Source organism: Dendrobates tinctorius, unplaced genomic scaffold, assembly GCF_039654945.1.
Source record: "Dendrobates tinctorius isolate UK_male_01 unplaced genomic scaffold, ASM3965494v1 ptg000250l, whole genome shotgun sequence".
NCBI classification, from domain to species: Eukaryota; Metazoa; Chordata; class Amphibia; order Anura; family Dendrobatidae; genus Dendrobates; species Dendrobates tinctorius.
In genome coordinates, this window is record NW_027361917.1 from 43,493,780 (window position 1) to 43,519,258 (window position 25,479).

At 39.8% G+C, this 25,479-nt stretch overlaps 1 protein-coding gene across 2 annotated transcripts in view; it reads right to left on the minus strand.

Annotated features, from left to right (window-relative positions):
• MTHFD1L (methylenetetrahydrofolate dehydrogenase (NADP+ dependent) 1 like) overlaps positions 1 to 25,479 on the minus strand; it is a 346,407-nt gene that overhangs the window by 311,964 nt on the left and 8,964 nt on the right. For both annotated transcript variants that reach the window (XM_073557652.1, XM_073557653.1), the window contains exons 4-6: positions 23,776 to 23,829; positions 1,915 to 2,033; positions 1,223 to 1,323 (exon numbers count right to left, since the gene is read on the minus strand). In XM_073557652.1, coding sequence (XP_073413753.1) covers positions 1,223 to 1,323; positions 1,915 to 2,033; positions 23,776 to 23,829 — 274 coding nt within the window. The remainder of the gene's footprint in view (positions 1 to 1,222; positions 1,324 to 1,914; positions 2,034 to 23,775; positions 23,830 to 25,479) is intronic.

Consider the following 25,479-nt stretch of genomic DNA (forward strand, 5'->3'; position numbering starts at 1 on the left):
GGGGCTGGCAGATGCCCCCTCTTAGAAGCAGAGGCGCACACCTATCATGATGAGGCAACCTGTTTTTCCTGCCACCGACCCTTGAAATCTTCAGACATGGTGGCTTTACAGGTGCACGCGCTCGCACAAGCATCAGTGAGTCAGTGGCCGGGTGACCTGCACATAGAGGTTAAGGACGTTCTTTGTGGGCGGAGAGAGAGCGCTCTGCTCTCCCAGTCTCCTGCCCCTGGCTGCAGTGCGCCACTGAACTTATCAGGTCATGCATCCGGAGGACTTCCTAGTACCCGCGCGTTCCTGAGGCAATCGCTGTTATTCTATTCAGTCAGTAACATCACGCCGGGTCTGGGTGAGTGAGTGCTGGCTGGGCTGATGTATATACAGGGGCTGGCTGTGGATGATGTATACACAGGGGCTGGTGGCTGGCTGTGGCTTGGCTAATGTATATACAGGGGCTGGCTGTGGCTGGGCTGATTTATATACAGGGGCTGGGGCTGGCTGTGCTGATGTATATACAGGTGGTGCTGGGCTCAGTGGGCTGTGCTGATGTATATGCAGGTGGTGCTGGGCTCAGTGGGCTGGTGATTTATATACAGGTGCTGCTGGGCTCAGTGGGCTGGTGATTTATATACAGGTGCTGCTGGGCTCAATGGGCTGGTGATTTATATACAGGTGCTGCTGGGCTCAGTGGGCTGGTGATTTATATACAGGTGCTGCTGGGCTCAGTGGGCTGGTGATGTATATACAGCTGACGGGCTCAGTGGGCTGGTGATGATGTATATACAGCTGACGAGCTCAGTGGGCTGGTGATTTATATACAGGTGCTGGGCTCAGTGGGCTGGTGATGATGTGTATACAGGTATGGGGCTCATTATACTGTATGGAGCAGTTTCATTCACCTTTTTTGTTCTAAAATTTTACAACCTGAACGACCATGGCTTGCCCCCGCCCCCTAGTTTTGATCCTGGAACTTTTATTGAGAAGCGACCCCTGCGCCGCTCCATGAAACACTGGAGCTGGTGACAGGTCACTTTTTCACAGATACAGATGGGAGCCACACTGGAAAATGATGAAGAGACCAGGTTCAATGGAAATTACAGTTAAAGCACGACTCCAGCAGTGCAAGAAAAAGACAAAACGCTGGAGTGGCGCTTTAAGTCAGTGATCTCTGCTTATAATTAGTAGACTTCTAAGTATACATAGTCCTTCTATAGTCATCGCTTACCCATTTGTTCTATTAGCTCAATAATACCAGCGGCAGTGGGCGAGATGAAGCCATCCTGGGCATTGCTACGAATCATCTTTCCCAAATTGACATCAGTGACGCTTAAAATATAAAAAAATACATATAGAAATATTAAATTAATACTATTCACATGCTCTGATCACACAAACTGGTGAGACGTTCTGAACGCATAAGCATTTACTTTCAATGTGTCACCCGAATCCTTTTACTACTTTTTGCACTTATGCAATTACAGCTACATGAATACAGGCATGGTTACATCACGTTTTATCCACGCGTCAGTGGATCTGTCGGGGTGGACATCTGAAGCCCTGAAACTGGATTTGGAGGTTTGATCTCACAAGGGCACTGCCGGTAATGACGCAGACAAGGTCACTTTGTACTCTGTCGGACATAATTTTTGCAGTATTCATCCAATTGAGGCGAGTGCCAAATCACACTTTACCACAATTTGGTGCTTGCCTTAAATAGGTGAATACTCGCTGCTGAAAACAATGTCCGACAGAGCACAGAGTGACTCCATCTGCATCATTAAAGTCAAAGGCCCTGTCAAAGAATCTGAATCAAGTTTTTTTCCCCAGGGCTTCAGACCCAAGCGGCGACGGAGCCACTGATAAAAGGTGTTGTGAACATAGCCGCACGCACACATTCAGAAGTACAAGACATGTTACCCATCCACGTCTTTGTCCGGCTGCACTGCATTAAGCACTTTGATGCTGGGTTCTGCCAAATGTAGAACCAGTCCATGAACTTTTGGATCTTCATTAAGTTTCCGGATTTCATCAATAATCTAGAAATTAAATAAAATCTGAATTAAGTTTAACCTTGTTGTTAGCGGGTGAAATCAACAAAGCGTAATACAGAGCTTATGCTCACACACAGTTTTCACATCAGATTTTTGCTTGTTTGTTTTACTAAACTACATAAAAAAAAAAAAACAAAACAACACAAACACACACACACACACACTGCGTGTGCATTGTATGTTTGGAAAGCTCCCAGCAAAGAAAAAAAAAAAATAAAAAATCAAGACAGACGCTTCATGCTGTCAGACATAGATTACATCTGAGTGTCCACCTGCAGTAGGTGCCCGAAAATGATGCATGGCAGAGCACGTGTTAACTATTGACACCATTATAGTCAATGGCCCCGTCCGCGCATGCGTCCGAATCTCGTCTTGTAGGGGCTTGGATGTAAGCCCCAACAACGCCTTCTAACTAGCGCACAATGGCAACAAAATCAAAATAAGCACACCCCTGCAAAAGGAACAAGGCCATACAGAAAGAAAAATTGAATTACAAGTTCCAACAAAAAAAATTAAATCTCACTATGAAACCAAGTTCACATGAGTGTATAATATACGGTATATACACACACACACACACACACACACACACACACACACACACACACACACACACACACTATAATATCTTACATGCACTGCTATTATGAGGTCTAGCCACAGATTCTCAAATGATGTTCAGATCAGGGGACAGTGAGGGCCATTATAAAACCTTAAAGGGAACCTGTCAGGGCGTTTTTCACTAAAAGCCACCTTCAGCAGCACTAAGGCGCTGCATTCTGTGAAGGTGGCTCTTGTGTTTCTGACCCCCTTTAATGCCAAAATATAGACTTTTATAAATCGTTCCTCATACCTGCATCCTGTCACAGAGTTATGGAGTGTTGCCGCCTCCCAGCTGTCCATCAACCCCCCTCAACAGTGTCCCTGCACCACCGCCTCCTTTTGTACTTGCCGCTGTTACATGTTGTCGGGCACCTGCGCTGTGACAACAGTACTTGGGCATGTGCAGTGCGCGCTGCCCGGGAACTGCCATCAAGCTATCACGCCTGCGTGTTTCTGCGTCCCAAGATTCCCAGCCCCGCAGTGCGACTACTTCATAACACACTGCGGGGCGGGATCTGGGTACTCAGGAACACGCAGGCGCGATAGCCTGATTTCAGTTCCCGGGCAGCGCGCACTGCGCATGCTCGAGAACTGTTGTCACAGCGCAGGCGCCCGACAACATGTAAAGGCGGCAATTACAAAAGAAGGAGGCAGTGCAGGGACGCTGTGGAGGGGGGGGGGGGGGTTGATGGACAGCTGGGAGGCGGCGACACTCCATACCTCTGTGACAGGATGCAGGTATGAGGAACGTTTTAGAAAAGTCTATATTTTGGCGTTAATGGGGTTCAGAAACACAAGAGCCACCTTCACAGAATGCAGCCTTAGTGCTGTTGAAGGTGGTGACAGGTTCCCTGTAAGCTTGCACCTTTTGAGCTTGTCTATTGTGAATTTTGATGTGTGTTTAGGATCATTATCCAACTGTAGAAGCCATCCTCTTTTCAACTACAGGTTTGTTTGTTTTACAGATGGTGTTCTGTTTGCATCAAGAATTTATTGAAATTTAATTGAACCCATTCTTCACTCTACCCGTGAATGTTCTCCAACCCCAAAGCATGATTGATCCACCCCTAGGTTTAATGGTTGGTACGATGCTCTTTTCTATTTTTTCTCCACACATACCTTTGATCATTGTGGCCAAAGAGTACTATTTTAACCCCTTTACCCTCAAGAGTGGTTTGCACATTCATGACCGGGCCATTTTTTACAATTCTGACCCCTGTCCCTTTATGAGGTAATAACTCTGGAACGCTTCCATGGATCCCGGTGATTCTGTTTTCTCGTGACATATTGTACTTCATGTTAGTGGTAAAATTTCATTCATATAACTTGCGTTTGTGAAAAAAACAGAAATTTGGCGAAAATTTCGCAATTTTCCAACTTTTAATTTTTATGCCCTTAAATCACAGAGATATGCCACTCAAAAAACTTAATAACTAACATTTCCAACATGTTTATTTTACATCAGCACAATTTTGGAACCCAAATTTTTTTGTTAGGAAGTTATAAGGGTTAAAAGTTGACCAGCGATTTCTCATTTTTGCAACACCATTTTATTTTTACGGACCACATCACATTTGAAGTCACTTTGAGGGGTCTATATGATAGAAAATACCCAAAAGTGACACCATTCTAAAAACTGCACCCCTCAAGGTGCTCAAAACCACATTTAAGAAGTTTATTAACCCTTCAGGCGCTTCACAGGAATTTTTTGATTGTAAAAAAAAATGTAAAAAAAAAAAAAAAAAAAAATAATAATGAACATTTACAGTAACTTTTTTTCACAAAAAATTACTTCAGGTCCAATTTTTTTTTATTTTACCAAGGGTAACAGGAGAAATTGGACTGCAAAAGTTATTGTGCAATTTGTCCTGAGTACGCCGATACCTGATATGTGGGGGGGAAACCACTGTTTCGGCACATGGCAGAGCTCAGAATGGAAGGAGCGCCGTTTGACATTTTCAATGCAAAATTGGCTGGAATTCAGATCGGACGCCATGTCAGTTTGGAGAGCCCCTGATGTGCCTGAACAGTGGAAACCCCCCACAAGTGACCCCATTTTAGAAACTAGACCCTCAAAGGAACTTATCTAGATATGTGGTGAGAACTTTGAACCCCCAAGGGCTTCACAGAAGTTTATAACATACAGCCGTACAATTAAAAAATCATTTTTTTTTCCACAAAAATGATCTTTTCACTCCCAATTTTTATTTTCCCCAAGGGTAACAGGACCCCAAAAGTTATTGTCCAATTTGTCCTAAGTACGCCGATACCTCATATGTGGGAGAAAACTACTGTATGGGGAAAAAGTCAGGGCTCGGAAGCAGCGTCGGACTGGAACACCTTGGGCCCACCAGAGAAAATCATTCTTGGGGCCCACTATGTAGCTGAATAGATAAAAAATACCAGACCACCAATTGTGCGGTAAAACACACTAATATCCGGGTATAATATAAGGTTGTACATGTCTTAATTATGTAGCAGGAGTTGGGGTAGCCCCCTCATAGAATATAAAGCAGCCCCCTCATAGAATATAATGTAGACCCCTCATAGAATATAATGCAGCCATCTCATAGAATATAATGCAGCCATCTCATAGAATATAATACTGCCCCCCTCATAGGGTATAATGATAGGGTATAATGCACCCCCTCATAGGGTATAATACTGCCCCCCTCATAGGATATAATACTGCCCCCCTCATAGGGTATAATGATAGGGTATAATGCACCCCCTCATAGGGTATAATGCACCCCCTCATAGGGTATAATACTGCCCCCCTCATAGGGTATAATGATAGGGTATAATACTGCCCCCCTCATAGGGTATAATACTGCCCCCCTCATAGGGTATAATAATGCCCCCCTCATAGGGTATAATAATGCCCCCCTCATAGGGTATAATAATGCCCCCCTCATAGGGTATAATAATGCCCCCCTCATAGGGTATAATAATGCCCCCCTCATAGGGTATAATAATGCCCCCCTCATAGGGTATAATACTGCCCCCCTCATAGGGTATAATACTGCCCCCCTCATAGGGTATAATACTGCCCCCCTCATAGGGTATAATACACCCCCTCATAGGGTATAATACTGCCCCCCTCATAGGGTATAATACTGCCCCCCTCATAGGGTATAATGATAGGGTATAATGCACCCCCTCATAGGGTATAATACTGCCCCCCTCATAGGGTATAATACTGCCCCCCTCATAGGGTATAATGATAGGGTATAATGCACCCCCTCATAGGGTATAATACTGCCCCCCTCATAGGGTATAATACTGCCCCCCTCATAGGGTATAATACTGCCCCCCTCATAGGGAATAATGCACCCCCTCATAGGGTATAATGCTGCCCCCTCATAGGGTATAATACTGCCACCTCATAGGGTATAATACTGCCCCCCTCATAGGGTATAATACTGCCCCCCTCATAGGGTATAATACTGCCCCCCTCATAGGGTATAATACTGCCCCCCTCATAGGGTATAATACTGCCCTCCTCATAGGGTATAATGCTGCCTCCTCATAGGGTATAATGCTGCCTCCTCATAGGGTATAATGCTGCCTCCTCATAGGGTATAATGTTGCCCCCTCATAGGGTATAATGTTGCCCCCTCATAGGGTATAATGTTGCCCCCTCATAGGGTATAATACTGCCCCCCTCATAGGGAATAATGCTGCCTCCTCATAGGGTATAATGCTATATAGATATATAGAGTTAGATAGATATAGATAGAAAGACAGATGTAGAAATAGATAGATATAGAGATAGATAGTAGATAATGGATAGAAAGTAGATAATGGATAGATATAGATAGAAAGATTCATAGAGATAGATAGAGATAGATAGAAAGAAATATAGATAGATAGATCGATAGGTAGATAGATATAGAGATAGATAGAAAATAGATAATGGATAGATAGATAGATAGATAGCTATAGATAGAAAGATATAGAGATATATAGATAGAGATAGATAATAGATAGAGATAGATAATAGACAGATATACAGAAATAATAATAATAATAATAATAATAATAATAATAATAATAATATTATAGACATATATAGATAGATATAGAGATAAATATATATATAGATAGATGGCTATAAATAAAAATAGATATAGAGATATATATAGAGATAGATAGATATAGAGATAATAGATATAGAGATAGATAGATATAGAGACAGATAGATAGAGATATATATAGAGATAATAGCTAGATATAGAGATATGTATAGAGATAGATAGATATAGAGTTAGAAAGATAGATATAGATAGATAGATAGATGGATAGATAGATATAGATAATAGAGATAATAGACATAATAGATAGATAAGGAGATAGATATAGAGATAGATGGATAGATCAATAGATAAATAGATAAAGAGAGAGATATAGAGATAGATATAGAGATATGGTGTTAGATAGATATGGATATAGAGATAGATATGGATATAGAGATAACAGATAGATATAGAGATAGATATAGAGATAATATATAGATAGATATAGAGATAATATATAGATAGCTATAGAGAGAGAGAGAGATGTAGAGATAGATATAGAGAGAAACAGATATAGAGATAGATATAGAGATAGATAGGTAGATAGATATAGAGATAATAGATATAGAGATAGATAGATATAGATATAAAGATAGATAGAGATAGAGAGAGCGGTAGATATAGAGAGATAGATACAGAGATCGATAAATAGATAGAGAGATAGATATAGATAATAGATAGAGATAGATAGATAAAGATAGATAAATATAGAGATAACAGATAGATATAGAGATAGAGTAAGACAGAAAGATATAGAGATAGGTAGATATAGATAATAGAGATAGCTAGATAGATAGACATAATAGATAGATATAGATATAGAGATAGATGTAGAGATAGAAAGATAGATATAGAGATAGAGCGATAGATAGAGATAGATAGAGATAAATAGATAGATATAGAAAGATAGATATACAGAGAGATAGATATAGAGATAGAGATAAATAGATAGATATAGAGAGATATAGAGAGAAATAGATATAGAGATAATAGATATATATATAGAGATAGATATAGATATAGAGAGAGATAGATACAGAGAAAAGATATAGAGATAAATAGATAAAGATAGATATATAGATAGAAAGATAGATATAGAGATAGAGCGATAGATAGATATACAGAGAGATAGATATATATATATAGATAGATAGCTATAGAGAGAGATATAGAGATAGATATAGAGAGAAATAGATATAGAGATAGATAGAGCTAGATATAGATATAAAGATAGATATAGAGATAGAGCGATAGATAGCGAGAGATATAGATATAGAGATAGATAGATACAGAGAAAAGATATAGAGATAGATAACGGATAGATAAATAGATAGGTATAGAGATAGATAGATATAGATATTAGATAGATATATATATATATATATAGATAAAGATAGCTATAGATGGTAGCTAGATAGATAATATAGAGATAATAGATATAGAGATAGATAGAGTAAGATAGATATAGAGATAGACAGATAGACATAATAGATAGATATAGAGATATATATAGAAAGATATAGAGATAGATAGATATAGATAGATGTAGAGATAGAAAGATAGATATAAAGATAGAGCGATAGAGATAGATATAGAAATAGATAGATATAGATAATAGATAGAGATAGAAAGATAGATAGATATAAGAGAGATAGAGAGAGAGATATATAGAGATATAGAGATAGATAGAGAGAGAGAGAGAGACAGACAGATAGAGAGAGATATAAAAAAAAAAAAAAAAAAAAAAAAACACAATACTCACCTCCAGCGTCGGACTGGAACACCTTGGGCCCACCAGAGAAAATCATTCTTGGGGCCCACTATGTAGCTGAATAGATAAAAAATACCAGACCACCAATTGTGCGGTAAAACACACTAATATCCGGGTATAATATAAGGTTGTACATGTCTTAATTATGTAGCAGGAGTTGGGGTAGCCCCCTCATAGAATATAAAGCAGCCCCCTCATAGAATATAATGTAGACCCCTCATAGAATATAATGCAGCCATCTCATAGAATATAATGCAGCCATCTCATAGAATATAATACTGCCCCCCTCATAGGGTATAATGATAGGGTATAATGCACCCCCTCATAGGGTATAATACTGCCCCCCTCATAGGGTATAATACTGCCCCCCTCATAGGGTATAATACTGCCCCCCTCATAGGGTATAATACTGCCCCCCTCATAGGGTATAATGCTGCCCCCCTCATAGGGTATAATACTGCCCCCCTCATAGGGTATAATGATAGGGTATAATGCACCCCCTCATAGGGTATAATACTGCCCCCCTCATAGGGTATAATACTGCCCCCCTCATAGGGTATAATACTGCCCCCCTCATAGGGTATAATACTGCCCCCCTCATAGGGTATAATGCTGCCTCCTCATAGGGTATAATGCTGCCCCCTCATAGGGTATAATACTGCCCCCTCATAGGGTATAATGCTGCCCCCTCATAGGGTATAATGCTGCCCCCCTCATAGGGAATAATGCTATATAGATATATAGAGTTAGATATAGATAGAAAGACAGATGTAGAAATAGATAGATATAGAGATAGATAGTAGATAATGGATAGAAAGTAGATAATGGATAGATATAGATAGAAAGATTCATAGAGATAGATAGAGATAGATATAAAGATAGATATAGAAAGAAATATAGATAGATAGATAGAAAATAGATAATGGATAGATAGATAGCTATAGATAGAAAGATATAGAGATATATAGATAGAGATAGATAATAGATAGAGATAGATAGACAGAGATATACAGATATAATAATAATAATATTATTATTATAGACATATATAGATAGATATAGAGACAGATAGATATAGAGACAGATAGATATAGAGACAGATAGATATAGAGACAGATAGATATAGAGACAGATAGATATCGAGTTAGAAAGATAGCTAGATAGATAGATGGATAGATAGATATAGATAATAGAGATAATAGATATAATAGATAGATAAGGAGATAGATATAGAGATAGATGGATAGATCAATAGATAGATAAAGAGAGAGATAGAGATAGATAATGAGATATAGAGATAGATATAGAGATATGGTGTTAGATAGATATAGAGATAGATATGGATATAGAGATAACAGATAGATATAGAGATAGATAGATAGATATAGAGATAATATATAGATAGATAGATATAGAGATAATATATAGATAGCTATAGAGAGAGAGATGTAGAGATAGATATAGAGATAATAGATATAGAGATAGATATAGATATAAAGATAGATAGAGATAGAGAGAGCGGTAGATATAGAGAGAGATAGATATAGAGAGAGATAGATACAGAGATCGATAAATAGATAGAGAGATAGATATAGATAATAGATAGAGATAGATAGATAAAGATAGATAATAAATATAGAGATAACAGATAGATATAGAGATAGAGTAAGACAGAAAGATATAGAGATAGGTAGATATAGATAATAGAGATAGCTAGATATAGATATAGAGATAGATAGAAAGACAGATATAGAGATAGATGTAGAAATAGAAAGATATAGAGATAGAGCGATAGATAGAGATAAATAGATAGATAGAGAAAGATAGATATAGAGATAGAAAGATAGATATACAGAGAGATAGATATAGAGATAGAGATAAATAGATAGATATAGAGAGAGATATAGAGAGAAATAGATATAGAGATAATAGATATATATATATATATATATATATATATATATAGATAGATAGATATAGAGAGAGATAGATACAGAGAAAAGATATAGAGATAAATAGATAGAGAAAGATAGATAGATATACAGAGATATATATATATATATATATATATATATATAGATTGCTAGCTATAGAGAGAGATATAGAGATAGATATAGAGAGAAATAGATATAGATATAGAGATAGATAGAGATAGAGATAGATATATAGATATAGATATAGAGATAGATATAGAGATAGATAGCGAGAGAAATAGATATAGAGATAGATAGATACAGAGAAAAGATATAGAGATAGATAACGGATAGATAAATAGATAGATAGGTACAGAGATAGATATAGATATTAGATAGAGATATATATAGATAAAGATAGATAGATATAGATGGTAGCTAGATAGATAATATAGAGATAATAGATATAGAGATGGAGTAAGATAGATAGATATAGAGATAGACAGATAGACATAATAGATAGATATAGAGATATATATAGAAAGATATAGAGATAGATAGATATAGAGATAGAAAGATAGATATAAAGATAGAGCGATAGAGATAGATATAGAAATAGATAGATATAGATAATAGATAGAGATAGATAATAGATAGAGATAGAAAGAGAGATAAATAGAGATAGATAGATAGAGAGAGAGAGACACAGATAGAGAGAGCGAGAGAGATATAAAAAAAAAAAAAAAAAAAAAAAAAAAAACCACACACAATACTCACCTCTCCTCCTCGCTCCCACGCTGATTCCGGCAGCCGGCTTCAGTGTCAGGAGCTGCCCCCTCTGCCAGACACACAGCGGGTGCGCGATGTAGTGACGTCATCGCGCACTGGCTGTGAGTCAGTAGCAGAGAGGACTGAGGGCGGCGCCGGCCCTGATTTACAGCTGTAGTCTGCAGAGCAGCTTACTGGGCTGGGGGCGGGGCCTCTGGGGGGTGGAGACCTGAAATGATATTCACTGCTTGGCAGTGAATATTCATTTCTCTTTAGCAGCGGGGACAGGAGCTCCTGCCTCCTGACACCCGCTGCTGCTCCGCTGGCACGGGCCCCCATAGCAGCTGCATGGTGTGCGACACACCACTGGCTGGGGGCCCCTGGAGCAGCGGGGGCCCTAGGCAACTGCTGGCCCTGTATGCCAGCAGGTGCCAGGGCCCACCAGATGCCAGGGCCCACCGGAGAATCCACCGGTTCTCCGGTGGGCCAGTCCGACGCTGCTCGGAAGGGAAGTAGTGACATTTTGGAATGCAGACTTTGATGGAATGGTCTGCGGGTGTCATGTTGCCTTTGGAGAGCCCCTAATGTACCTAAACAGTGGAAACCCCCCATAAGTGACCCTATTTTGGAAACTAGACCCCCTAAGGAACTTATCTAGATGTGTGGTGAGCACTTTGAACCCCCAAGGGCTTCACAGAAGTTTATAATGCCCGGGCATGAAAATAAAAAAAATTCTTATTTTTTCCACAAACATGATCATTTAGTCCCCATTTTTTTTTTTTTTTTATTTTCCCAAGGGTAACAGGAGAAATTGGACCCCAAAAGTTTTTGTCCAATTTGTCCTCAGTACGCTGATACCTCATATGTGGGAGAAAACTACTGTATGGGCACACGTCAGGGCTTGGAAGGGAAGTAGTGACTTTTGGAATGCAGATTTTGATGGAATGGTCTGCGGGTGTCATGTCGCGTTTGGAGAGCCCCTGATGTGCCTAAACAGTGGAAACCCCACACAAGTGACCCCATTTTGGAAACTAGACCCCCAAAGGAACTTATCTAGATGTGTGGTGAGCACTTTGAACCCCCCCCCCAAGTGCTTCACAGAAGCTTATAATGCCCGGGCATTAAAATAAAATCATTTTTTTTCTACAAAAATGATATATTTTGGCCCCCAATTTTTTATTTTCCCAAGGGTAACAGGAGAAATTGGACCCCAGAAATTGTTTTGCAATTTGTCCTGAGTAGGCTGATACCCCATATGTGGGGGTAAAATACTGTTTGGGCGCACGGCAGAGCCTGGAAGGGAAGGAGCACCAATTGAATTTTTCAAAGCAGAATTGGCTGGAATTGAGATCAGACGCCATGTTTCGTTTGGAGAACCCCTGATGTGCCCAAACAGTGGAAACCCCCCATTCTAACTTCAACCCTAACCCCAACACACCCCTAACCCTAATCTCAGCCCTAACCCTACCCCTAACAGAAAAATGGAAATAAATACATTTTTTTAAATGTTATCATTTTTCCCCTAACTAAGGGGGTGATAACAGGGGGGGGGGTGTTTGATTTACTATTTTTAGCGGGTTTTTATGTTTGGCAGCGGTCACACGCTTTTTATTATAAAAATACTTTTTGCATCACCACATTTTGAGAGCTATAATTTTTCCATATTTTGACCCACCGAGTCATGCAAGGTCTTATTTTTTGCGGGACAAGTTGACGTTTTTATTGGTACCATTTTCGGGCACATGACATTTTTTGATCGCTTTTTATTCCGATTTTTGGGACGCAAAATGAACAAAAACCAGCATATTTCATGAATTTCTTTTGGGGGGGGGGTGAGTTTACACCGTTCCGCGTTTGGTAAGATTGATAAATCGGTTTTATTCTTCGGGTCAGTACAATTACAGCGATACCTCATTTATGTTTTTTTTTTTATGTTTTGGCACTTTTATGCAATAAAAACAGTTTTATATAAAAAATTATTTTTGCATTGCTTTATTCTGCGAGCTATAACGTTTTCATTTTTTCACTGATGACGCTGTATGGCGGCTCGTTTTTTGCGGGACAAGACGTTTTCAGCGGTACCATGGCTATTTATATCTGTCTTTTTGATCGCGCGTTATTGCACTTTTTGTTAGGCGGTACGATGATAAAGCATTGCTCTTTGCTTTGTTTTTTATTTTTATTTTTTAAGGCGTTCGCTAAAGGGGTTAACTAATGGGACAGTTTTATAGGGCGGATCGTTACGGACGTGGCGATACTAAATGTGTACTTTTATTGTTTTTTTATTTCCAAAAAATGAATTAGGGAATTTTTTCTCTTTAGCGATTTTTTTTTATAAATTTTTTAACTTTTTTTTTTTTTTTTTTTTTTTTTTTACTTTATTACATTGTCCCAGGGGGGTACATCACTGTAATATGTCAGATCGCTGATCTGACACTTCACACAGTGCTGTGTCAGATCAGCGATTTGACAGGCGCTGCAGAGGCTTCCTCGTGCCTGCTCTCTGCAGGCACTAAGGAAGCCGCCTCCCTGCAGGCTCCCACAGCCATATTGGATCCGGGGACCTGCAGGGAAGTAGGCCCCCAGAGCAGCGCAGAATATCGCGCTGCACTGGGGGTCTCAGGGAGGCATGGAGGGAGCCCCCTCCCTGCCAATGCTTCTGTAAACCCCTGGTACACTGCGATCATGTTTGATCGCAGTGTGCCAGGGGTTAACGTGACCCGACAGTGCTGGGTGTCAGCTGTGATAATGAACTGACACCCGGCCGCGATCAGCGGTGCCCCCCCCGGAGCGCCGCTGATAGCAATGACGTACTATCCTGTCCCCGGTCATAGGGGCCCAGGTACCGTGGACAGGATAGTGCATCAGATGTCGGAAAGGGGTTAACTTCATCGGTCCACAGGACTTGTTTTCAAAATGCATCAGGCTTGTTTAGATGTTCTTCTGCATACTTCTGATGCTTAATTTTATGTTGAGGATGCAGGAGAGGTTTTCTTCTGATGACTCTTCCATGAAGGCCATATTTGTGCAGGTGTCTCTGAACAGTAGAACAACGTACCACATCTCCAAAGTTTGCTACATTTTTCTGAATGTCTTTTGCAGTGAAGCGCAGATTCTGCATTGCCTTTCTAGCAATCCTACAAGCAGCTCTCACTAAAATTTTGCTTGGTCTTCCAGACCTTATCTTGACTTCCAATGTTCCTGTTAGCCATCTTTATAGTCTTCTCCTACTTTGTGGGCTTCCACCATTTTCAGAGTGCTAGGCAGCTACTCAGAAGAACCCATGGCTGCTGTATTTTGTCACAAGGTTAGAGGAGGCTGGGTTTTTATAAAGCTGGGAAATTTGCATCACCTGGCCTTTCCTAATGATGATAGAGAACAAGCCATAACCCTGACAGGCTACTAACGACTGCAACCTTGGTCAAAAGTTATCTAAGCACACAAATCTTCAAGGATGTCCAAACTTTTGGATAGATTCATTTTCCTCTTTGTCATTTTTAAAATGTAAAAGATGAAAAGATTATATATTTTATATTAACTTGCCTAAAATACAAAGGAAATGTGTCAAAATTAACTTTAGGCCTTTTATAGGATCTTTAAATCTTCAACTGACCAGGGGTGCCTAAACTCTTACATGTCACTGTAGTTGTTATAATGGACACCTTCTATCCATAGATACTATGTACAGTCGTGGCTGAAAGAGTTGGCACCCTTGAAATTGTTCCAGAAAATGAAGTATTTTTCCCAAACAATTATTGCCACCATACATGTTTTGTTATGCACGTTTATTTCCTTTGTGTGTATTGGAACAACACACAAAAAAAAAAAAAAAAGGCAAATTAGAAATAATTTCACACAAACCCCCAAAAATGGTCAAGACAAGCTTGTTGGCACCCTCAACCTAATATTTGGTCGCACACCCTTTGGAATAAATAACTGCAATCACTTTCTATAATCATCAACAAGCTTCTTACCGGAATTTTGAACCACTCTTTTGCAAACAGCCCCAGGTCTCTCATATTTGAAGGTGCCTTCTCACAATAGCAATTTTAAGATCTCTCCCACAGGTGTTAAATGGGATTTAGATCCAGACTCATTGTTTGTCACTTCAGAACTCTCCAGTGCTTTGTTTCCATCCATTTATGAGTGCATCTTGAAGTATGTTTAGGCTCAGTGTCCTGCTGGAAGACCCATGACTCAGGATACAAATCCAGCTTTCTGACACTAGGCACTACACTGCGACCCAAAATTCTTTGGTCATCTTCAGATTTCATGATGCCTTACACACAGTCAAGGTACCAAGACCCAGAGGCAGGAAAACAACCCTAAAACATCTTTGAATCTCCACCAAATTTGACTGTAGGTACTGTGTTATTTTCTGTGTAGGCCTCATTCCATTTTCAGTAAGCAGTAGAAAGATGCACTTTACCAAAAAGCTCTATCTTGGTCTCCTCTATCCACAAGATGCTTTCCCAGAAGGATTTTGGCACACTGCCGTCTAGCTGTTTTATGTCTCTGTGTCAACAGTGGTGTCCTGCTGGGTCTCCTGCCATAGTGTTTAATTTCATTCAAATATTGACGGATAGATTGCACTTACACTAATGCACGCTAAACCTGCAGGACAGTTTGAATTTCTTTGGAACTTGATTGGAGCTGCTTATTCACCATCAGGACTATCCAGAGTTAACTTATCCATTTTTCTGTGCCGTCCACATCCAGGTAACTTAGCTACAGTGCCGTGGGTTGTAAACTTTTCCATAATGTTGCGCACCGTGGACAGACTTATAAACTTGAGAATGTTGATATTTGTTACAATTTTGATTCTCAGGTCCTCAGTCAGCTCTCTTCTTCTCTTTCTGTTCTCCATTCTTAGTGTGGCACACACAGACACACAAAGCAAAGATTGAGTCAACTTCTCCCCTTTTTATCTGGTGTCAGGTATGATCTTCATATTGCCCAAACCTGTTAGTTGCCACAGGCGAGTTTGAATGAGCAACACATGCTTGAAAAAGTTTTTTACCCACAATTTTGGAAAGGTGTCACCAATTTTGTCAGGCACATTTTTGGGGTTTTGTGTGAACTGATGCCTAATTTGCCTTTTTTTCTTTTTTATTGACTTGTTCCAATACATACAAAAGGAAATAAAATGTGTATAACAAAACATGTGTAATTGCAATAATTTTCTGAGAGAAATACTTAATTTTCTGGAATAATTTCAAGGGTGTCAACACTTCCGGCCAAGACTGTTATACTGTATAACTGGGTCTTTATGTATTCGGTCTAACTAGAGGAAATGTGTGTTTCCACAGCAACCAGCGTTCAGCTTTCATTTTTTAAGCAGCTTGGGTAAAATGAAAACTGTAATATGATTGGTTCCCACAGGAAATAAGCCACATTTTCGAGCCAGGATATGACATAGGTAGAAAATATATATAAAAACACATAGAATCAGAGAATGGAGAACTAGAGATTGTAAGGGTAAAAAATGACATTCATTGCTATTACAAACTATACACAGCAACCTGCCTCCTCTTGTCAACTCGGACCCCATGGCCACTAGCAGATCACAAGGCTTTTAAAGAAGAAATTAATGTTATCTGTGCATGGGGAAAGTATGAAGCCTTAATGGGAACCTGTCAGCAGTTTTGGCTATATAAGACGCGGCCACTGCCTTTCAGGGTTTATCTACAGCATTCTATAATGCTGTAGATAGGCCCGCAATCCACTCTGAAAGAGAATAGTAAATTTTATTATACTCACCCAGGGGGCGGTCCGGTCCGATGGGTGTCGCAGGTCCGGTGCCTCCCATCTTATTGCGATGCCGCCTTCCTGTTGCTTCATGGCTCCCCGGCATTGCGCTCCTGCGCAGATGTACTTATCTGACCTGTTGAGGGCAGAGCAAAGTACTGCAGTGCGCAGGCACCGGACCTCTCTGACCGTTCCCGTTGCCTGCACACTGCGGTACTTTACTCTGTCCTCAACAAGGCAGATAAGTACGCCTGCACAGGAGCACAATGCCAGGGAGCCATGACGCAAGTAGGAGGGCACGGGACCTGTGTGGCAGGTTCATGTTAAGAAAAGGCAGGTGGTTATGGGTACTTTACAGTTGTAACTGAAGAACTGCCCACTTAACACTGTACAAACAAAGTCACAATTGTGGGGGAGCTGGAGCCAGAAAGTTATGTAAGGAATTAGCCATTGATGCTCTGAAGGCATGGTTGGGTTACTTTAGAGAGGATATCCGACCGCACGGAGTTTGAAAAAAAAAAAAAAAAAAAAATTCTAAAAGCTAATCGTTTTAAACAAATAAGACAGCTATTTAATACCCAACACATCATTTTACAATATGAGCCAAAGAAAATCCCCTTTATATATCCACTAGTGCTACCCGCAATCATCCCACCTATAACTTTCCTAAGGGATCACAGCCGCCACCCACTGTAACCCCAGGAAACCAGAACTTGGAAGGCCACAGGGTTTTTAATTTGGAGTAACAAATTAATCAAATAATTACTCAACCATGAAATAAAATCCTGAAATTTACAAATGAACAGCTAAAACTAATGTTCACCGAGCATTTAACTAGGCAAGCACCCAGCAATAAACACCGCAAGAGAAAAGCAAGCAAATCGTTATTAGGAAGAGGGGGAACTGCTTTCCTGGGATTTCCAGATAACTAGTGTTACAATACAGCAAAAATGTAAATAGAATGTGTATGGATGGCCACTGAAAGTCTACCTCCGTGAATCAACCGCCTCTTGCCTTAAAAAAGGAGTGGTGAATGAGACTGCAGAGGAACCCAAACAAAATAACTTAATGAAAAATGGGGAGAAGGGAGCAATAAAATATACCAAACAAAGTGTTTGGCAACGTAATCCCATAAGCCCTTTTCCATGTTAGGTAAAAAATGAGCTTATCATGGGATCACAACCACCACCCACCAAAACCCAGAAGATCACACATTAGAATTTGTAGGTAAACGGCCACTGTTTATTTTGGGATAACTATATAAATCAAATAATTAAACCATGTCTTAAAGTCCAGACATAAATACGGTAAAATCATTACTCAAAGGATTAAAACCATATCTACACAGAATTTAGCTGGGTAACCACCCGCAAGCCTAACCGTCCTAAGGTTGGGGAGGCCCCCCCTACAAACATCACCTTTTCAACTAAATTCGGATATCAATATTAAAATTATTGCTTTACATCTGATAGTTGAACCAAATCGGATCTATATAGAACACTCACAACTCCTTTTATATCCACATGCCTGAAAGATACCACCAATAGTATTCAAAAAGGTAACTATACCCCTGTTTAAAAGCTTCCCAATTTTATCCAAGAAGTTGAAAGGACATGAGGCCCATGATAACCATGGAGCACTCTCTGAAAAGCATTACACACTAATAAGGAAACAGCTATCGAGATTCAAATAGGTCACCTTGAAATTGGACAGAAATAAAGGAATCTATGACCCACATCATGGCCTCTCGCATGGACAATCAAGATATCTGGAATCTGCCATTTACCAATTAGTCTAACTTCACCTAACCGATTCCACTACAACCCTCCAAGTCCCAATCAATAAAGCACAAGGTGGTCCACTGCAATGTTTATTGCCCACATCGATTTAAACCTTTCAAAGAAATCATTTTGCAAATACTATATGTTGACATATTTGCCTCTGTGTGTCACTATCGCTGCTCGCTCATTCTCAATCACGTGATCCCCACCTGCAGCCGACGCTGACATACGGTGAAGTCATGTCAACTTTTTGACTCTGGAAGTTGACCTTGCATCACCGTGGCGTGAGCCAATCTCACCATTCACCCTGATGACTGGGCTCCAGCTTGCGCTACAGAAGCTTTCCCTCTCTCCTCTGCTTTCATTGGCATATCACCACAAGCACGCCCTGATACTGTGCTGTGAAACACCGACCAAAGCCCCGATCGGGGGTCACGCAATGGTGACTGAGCAAGTAGTTATAGCGACACTCAGAGGCAGATATGTCAACCTAAAGGTATTTGCAAAAAGACTTACTTTAAAGGTTTAAATTGATGTACATACTATACATTGTTGTGGACCACCTCTTTAATAGTTGTAAACTCACCAACCCGAAAGGAACCAAAAAGACTGAGGCAAGAGCTGCTCCAAACAAGTAAAATTCATAAGAGGAGCAAGCTAGCTTTATAACAAATACCAGTGGATTCATAACAAAAGAACTAATAGGCCTGTGGTCATCCCTTTTATAAACATTTAAAAAGGACCCATTTAACATCAGGAAAAAAAAAAAAAAAAACAACAACAACTATAAATTGATCCAAAATGAAAGCCATTTCTGGAAACCGGAAGCACAAGTCAACAGCTTTGAAACATAGCTGACAAGTTTTTACCAACAAACCACATACAAAATACAGTAACTTCTGCATTAATATTATGACTATTCTAATTTAAAATCACAAAAGTTATAGATGTTGTCCACTATTTTATCACTGATGATCTATCCTTAGGATAGATCATCAATGTCTGATCGGTCAGGGTTTGATAACCGGCACCACCACTGATCAGCTGTTCTTTTGGAAGACAGATAATTTTATAGCATAAACCGCACCTGTTGTCAGCAGTTCAACATTTTTTTTCTTTTTTAAAATTGATCAAACCAAAGACAGACAATAATCTAAGATTTCTAGTAACCCCACCAAACACCCAAGACTTGCACCAACAGCTGCCTCTGTATAAGAGCCTAAGGCATTGGCATCACTACTTTCTGACTGCCACAAAGAATTTGTAACACTGCATCAAAAATTCAAGATCCTCCGAGGGGTTAGTAATATATATCCGAGAATACGGAACCTTTTTAGCCTCACAGTTTTCCAGCTAATATCCTACCTACGGGAATCACATGTGCTGCAAAAACAAACATAACTGATGGTGTGAGCATGTCCTTTAACACCACCAACATCCTGTTTAACACACAAATCATTGTCAACTTTCCTCCCAGCAGTCTAAATCTCTCATTTTAACTGTATCAAGGAAAAACCTGTCTTGTTAGCTCTTACAGGCACACCCAAAAACTACAGTCAAGTGCGTCTCCAATAAAGGCCATGTTACCACAATCAGTATATGGTGAGCTTTTGAGGCATCAGATTTTCTGCACCACTTTTGAACCTTGAGTAAATTAAGTAATTTGCATTTTTTCAGTGTTTTTTTACATGCATTTTTATCGCAGTTTGTCGCTTGTTGCTAGGTCATGTTTTAACCCCTTAGTGACAGAGCCATTTTGCAGCTTAATGACCAGGCCATTTTTTACAATTCTGACTACTGTCCCTTTATGAGGTTATAACTCTGGAACGCTTTAACGGATCCCGCTGATTCTGACAGTTTTTTCGTGACATATTGCACTTCATGTTAGTGGTAAAAAATTTTCAATATGACTTGGGTTTATTTACGAAAAAAACAGAAATATGGCAAAACTTTGTAAAATTTTGCAATTTTCCAACTTTAAGTTTTTATGCTCTTAAATCAGAGAGAGGTCACACAAATTTCTTAATAAATAACATTTCCCATATGTCTATTTTACATCAGCACAATTTTAGAAACAAATTTTTTTTTGTTAGGAAGTTATAAGAGTTAAAAGTTGACCAGCAATTTCTCATTTTTAGAACAAAATTTACAAAGTTTTTTTTTTTTTTTTTATATATAGGGACCACATCATATTTAAAGCCATTCTGAGGGGTGTACATGACAGAAAATACCCAAAAGTGACACCATTCTAAAAACTAGACCCCTTATGGTGCCCAAAAGCACATTCAAGAAGTTTATTAACCCTTTACATGCTTCACAGGAACTGAAGCAATGTGGAAGGAAAAAATTAACATTTAACTTTTATTTGCAAAAAATTTACTTCAGAACCAATTTTTTTTTATTTTCACAAGTGTTAAGAGAAAATGAACCACAAAATTCGTTGTGCAATTTCTCCTGAATACGCCGATACCCCATATGTGGGGGTAAAGAGCTCGCAAGGGAAGGAGTGCCATTTGACTTTTTCATGCAGAATTGCCTGGAATTGAGATTGGACGCCATGTTGCATTCGGAGAGCACCTGATGTGCCTAAACAGTGGAAACCCCCAACAATTGACCCCATTTTGGAAACTACACCCCTTAAAGAACTTATCTAGATGTGTGGTGAGCACTTTGAACCTCCAAGTGCTTCACAGAAGTTTATAATGTAGAGCCATGAAAATAAAAAATCATTTTTTTTCCTCAAAAATGAATTTTTAGCCCCCCATTTTTTTTATTTTCCCCAAGGGTAACAGAAGAAATTGGACCACAAAAGTTGTTGTGCAATTTATGATTACACTGATACCCCATATGTGTGGGGGGGGGGGGGGAAACCACTGTTTGGGCGCATGGGAGAGCTGGGAAGGGAAGGAGTGCCATTTTGGAATGCAGACTTTCATAGAATGTTCTGCGGGCGTCATGTTGCGTTTGCAGAGCCCCTGATGTGCCTAAACAGTAGAAACCCCCCCAAGTGACCCCATTTTGGAAACTAGACCCCCAAAGGAGATTATCTAGATGTGTGGAGAGCATTTTGGACCCCCAAGTACTTTACAGAAGTTTATAACGCAGAGCACTGAAAATAAAAAAATCTTTTTTTTCCACAAAAGTGATTTTTTTAGCCCCCAATTTTTTTTTATTTTCATTTTCCCAAGGGTAACAGGAGAAATTAGACCCCCAAAGTTGGTAAATAGTGGAAACCCCTTAATTCTTGCTCCAACCCTAACCCCAACACACCCCTAACCCCAATTCTAACCCTAATTCCAACCTTAAACCGAACGGTAAATTAAAATAAATATATTTTTCTTATTTAATTATATCTCCATAACTAAGGGGGGGGGTTTATTTACCTTTTTTTATTTTGATCACTGTGATAGTTTATCACGATGATCAAAATGAATGAACGGAATTTGCCGACTGGCAGATTCAGCGGGCGCACTGCGCATGCGCCCGCCATTTTCTTCCGAAACAAGACAGCAGCGCCCACCGGAGGAGGCAGGAGGGCCCAAGGACAACTTTGGAATTTTTTTCACTAGTTACATAAAAAAGATTAAAAACACATGTGACATGCACAAATGTGAACAAGTCTGTGGGACAATGTTCACACCACCCACTGACCGAAACACAAACAAAAAGCACAGAATAACAAATGTGCAGAAATACCTTGCAGTAAGACATATGACAATAGTCAGCAAGTGCTGATAAAAGGTAACAACAAATACAGGGTATTTAGTCCATACTTTTTTTGCAAAAAAATGTATGCCAAGCTGCTCCACCTCGTCAAGGTAACACGTATTGAAGCAGTCCCTATCTAATGTATTTGAAACCTGAACATATGAACAGTGTCTAAATGAGCAGGTCTTAATCCTGCTCATTTAGACACTGTTCATATGTTCAGGTGTGAACATATGTGAAGACAGACATCACACGTTCCGGAAACACGGAAGTATGAAGGGGCCCTTAGGGTTTTTTATTTTTTTTGCATCTATTTTGTAAGCCAAAAGCAGAAGCTGAATGTATAAACAAAAGAAAAAAAAATACAGATCTTTCAATTATTCTTTATGGAGTTTAATGCACAGCTCTGGTTTGGTCTCAAAACACTGATGCAAAAAAAAAAAAAAAAAAAGAAAAAAAACCACCACACGGCCGGGGTTTAGGAGCGGCCCTGCGCCTCAGTACACTAGTCTGAAAGTAGCCCAAGAATTACCTTCATTAAAAATAATTAAAAAAAAAAAAAAACCCACAGGAGACAAAATCTTGACAAATGTAAAAGGTTTTATTTTCCTTTTCAGATAATATACAGTACTAAGGCTGGTTTCACACTTGCGTTTTTTTGCGCTGTTTATTTCCCTATACTTTAACATGGGTGCGCATACACATGCGTTTGTACGCGCATGCGTTTTTTTGTAGTGTACGCTCGGGAGTACAAAATGCATCCTGTTGCATTTTTTGTGCGTCCGACTTGCCCCAAAAAAACGCATGCGCACGCAATGCGTTTTTTTTTTTTTTTATAGCAAAACACCCATTATAGTCTATGCGCACGTATGCGCAAAAAAAAGCATGCGTTTTAAAAAAAACGCACCAAAACCCGCAAAAAAACCGCACAAACGCATGATGCGTTTTTTTCATGCGTTTGTGTGCGCAAAAAACACGCAGCAAAAAAAACCCAAGTGTGAAAGTAGCCCAACACTACTGTTAACAATAAGAAGTGCACAGTGAATGCACAGTTTTACAATGCAATATACAGACTCTCACACATTAGGTGGTATTGCCCTTTTAAGACAAAATTTAGTCACACCTCCACGTGTGATGAACGAACATGTTGCACCATCACTAGCATAGTGGAAGAGCAAAAACAAGCACATGCTAAAACACTGACGTAGCAAGAAGAGGAAGCGAGCAAGACCAAGCATTTAACAAAGCAAAAGCTGATCGATCTCCATACATACAAGATTACCATGCTGCATGCCATTCTTTGGCTTCATATTTACTAAGACTAAAAAAAATAATTATAATATAAATTTTAATGCTGACCTCCTCATCATTGCACTCCTTTGGTAAACGTATGTGAAGGACATCCACGCCAAGCTGTAAACAATGAGAAGAAATGTGCCAGGTATTGGTGGTTTTAGCGTTTCAATTAAACATTTTAAAATCGGATGGTCTCAAAATAACTACAACCTTAAAATAAGTTTTCAAAGTTATTCTTTAAAATGAGGGCCACAAGTCACAACTGAAACTGGCTGCAAACTTATTTAAACTTCTTGAAAAAAAAAAATAATTTTTTAAGAAGGTACAAATTAAAAGAAGAATTTGACACAAATCAAAAACTGGTTAAAGACACTGAAAATCCACCCCACAAAACAAAACACCAACATACACTGCACTGTTATAATAATGAATTAGGCTTCCAGTGCCTTTCACACTTGGAGATGGGTGGGTCCAGTTACCTACTGAACACCCAGGATGGAGCCTGTGTGTTTGTGCACGGGCGGCAGTGCTGGCTAGTCTGAGCCAGATTGTGGAGGTTGTTTGGCACATAGTCTGTGTGCTGGGAGGGGGAAGGCCTCCTGTGATTGTGGCCCCAGACCAAGCCTGAGCGCTGGACATTACCTCTGCCTGTGTGCTCACAGGCTGAGGGAGCAGAGTCCTGCCAGGACCTGCGTGAGGTCAATGTCATGTGACCTAGCCATGTGAGCTAGAGGACTGTGCTATGGACACTGATGCTGTGTTTTGCCTGCTCTAATGGCAGTTTTCCTTTTAGTTGGTGCTTCCAGATTTTATGAAGCAAATAAACCCATGGACTTTGAAAGGAACGTGCCTCCTGTCTTTCTCCTATTGCACCTGAATGAGTACAATCCCTACAGCCCCCATAAAATAAAGCCTATACTCACCTCCCATGCTGTTGCTTTCCTGCAGTGTCAGTACTCGTAGTTTCAGGGTGTGTGCACACGCTGCGGAATGCTCTGCGGATTTGTCCGCACGGATTTAGTAAAATCCGCAGGTAAATCAACAGGTCAGAAGACCTGCGGTTTATCATCTCTACTATGGAGCAGATGGCAAACTGCAGTGGTATCCGCAGAAAGAATTGACATGTTATTGCTTTCTGTGGATATTTTCCATAGGTTATCATGCTACTGCAGGGCCAAAACCACTGCGGATCTGCAGCGTGTGCACACACCCTCAGTGCTCCAGTCCGTTTTTGTGACATGTGACGCCCAATCAGCGCTAGCGTCGCTGTCTCCGCCTTCGGACAAAATTGAACATGAGAAGGTAGTCCCGCTGCAGCTGATCTTGGACTTACTCTTCCTGCTCTATTCGACAGGAGGCAGGGACAGTTGTCAGCGATGATTGGGGGCCGGCGTCACAAGAAGATCACGGGAGCCCTAGGATAGCGAATTCCGACTCCGCGGGAACTGCGCCAGCATGGGTCGTGAGTATTAGAGTTATTTTATGAAGGCCAAGCGAGGGGTATGAGAAGAAGTTGTCCAAGTAGTTGTCAACTTATTTAACATGATTTGCAACTCTGCACTTTCATTAATTCATATTGTTATGTTACTTTCAAGAATTATTTGTGTTATTTTTTTCTGTTCTTTTTTGACACACAAGTTGCTACTCCACAACACAATGTTCCTGGGTGTGCGCCTTTGTATCCAAGTCATTACTTTTTTATCATGACTTTTTTTGTAATTTGGTTTATAGTCATTTAACAAAATTGCATTTTTTTTTTTTTTTTTT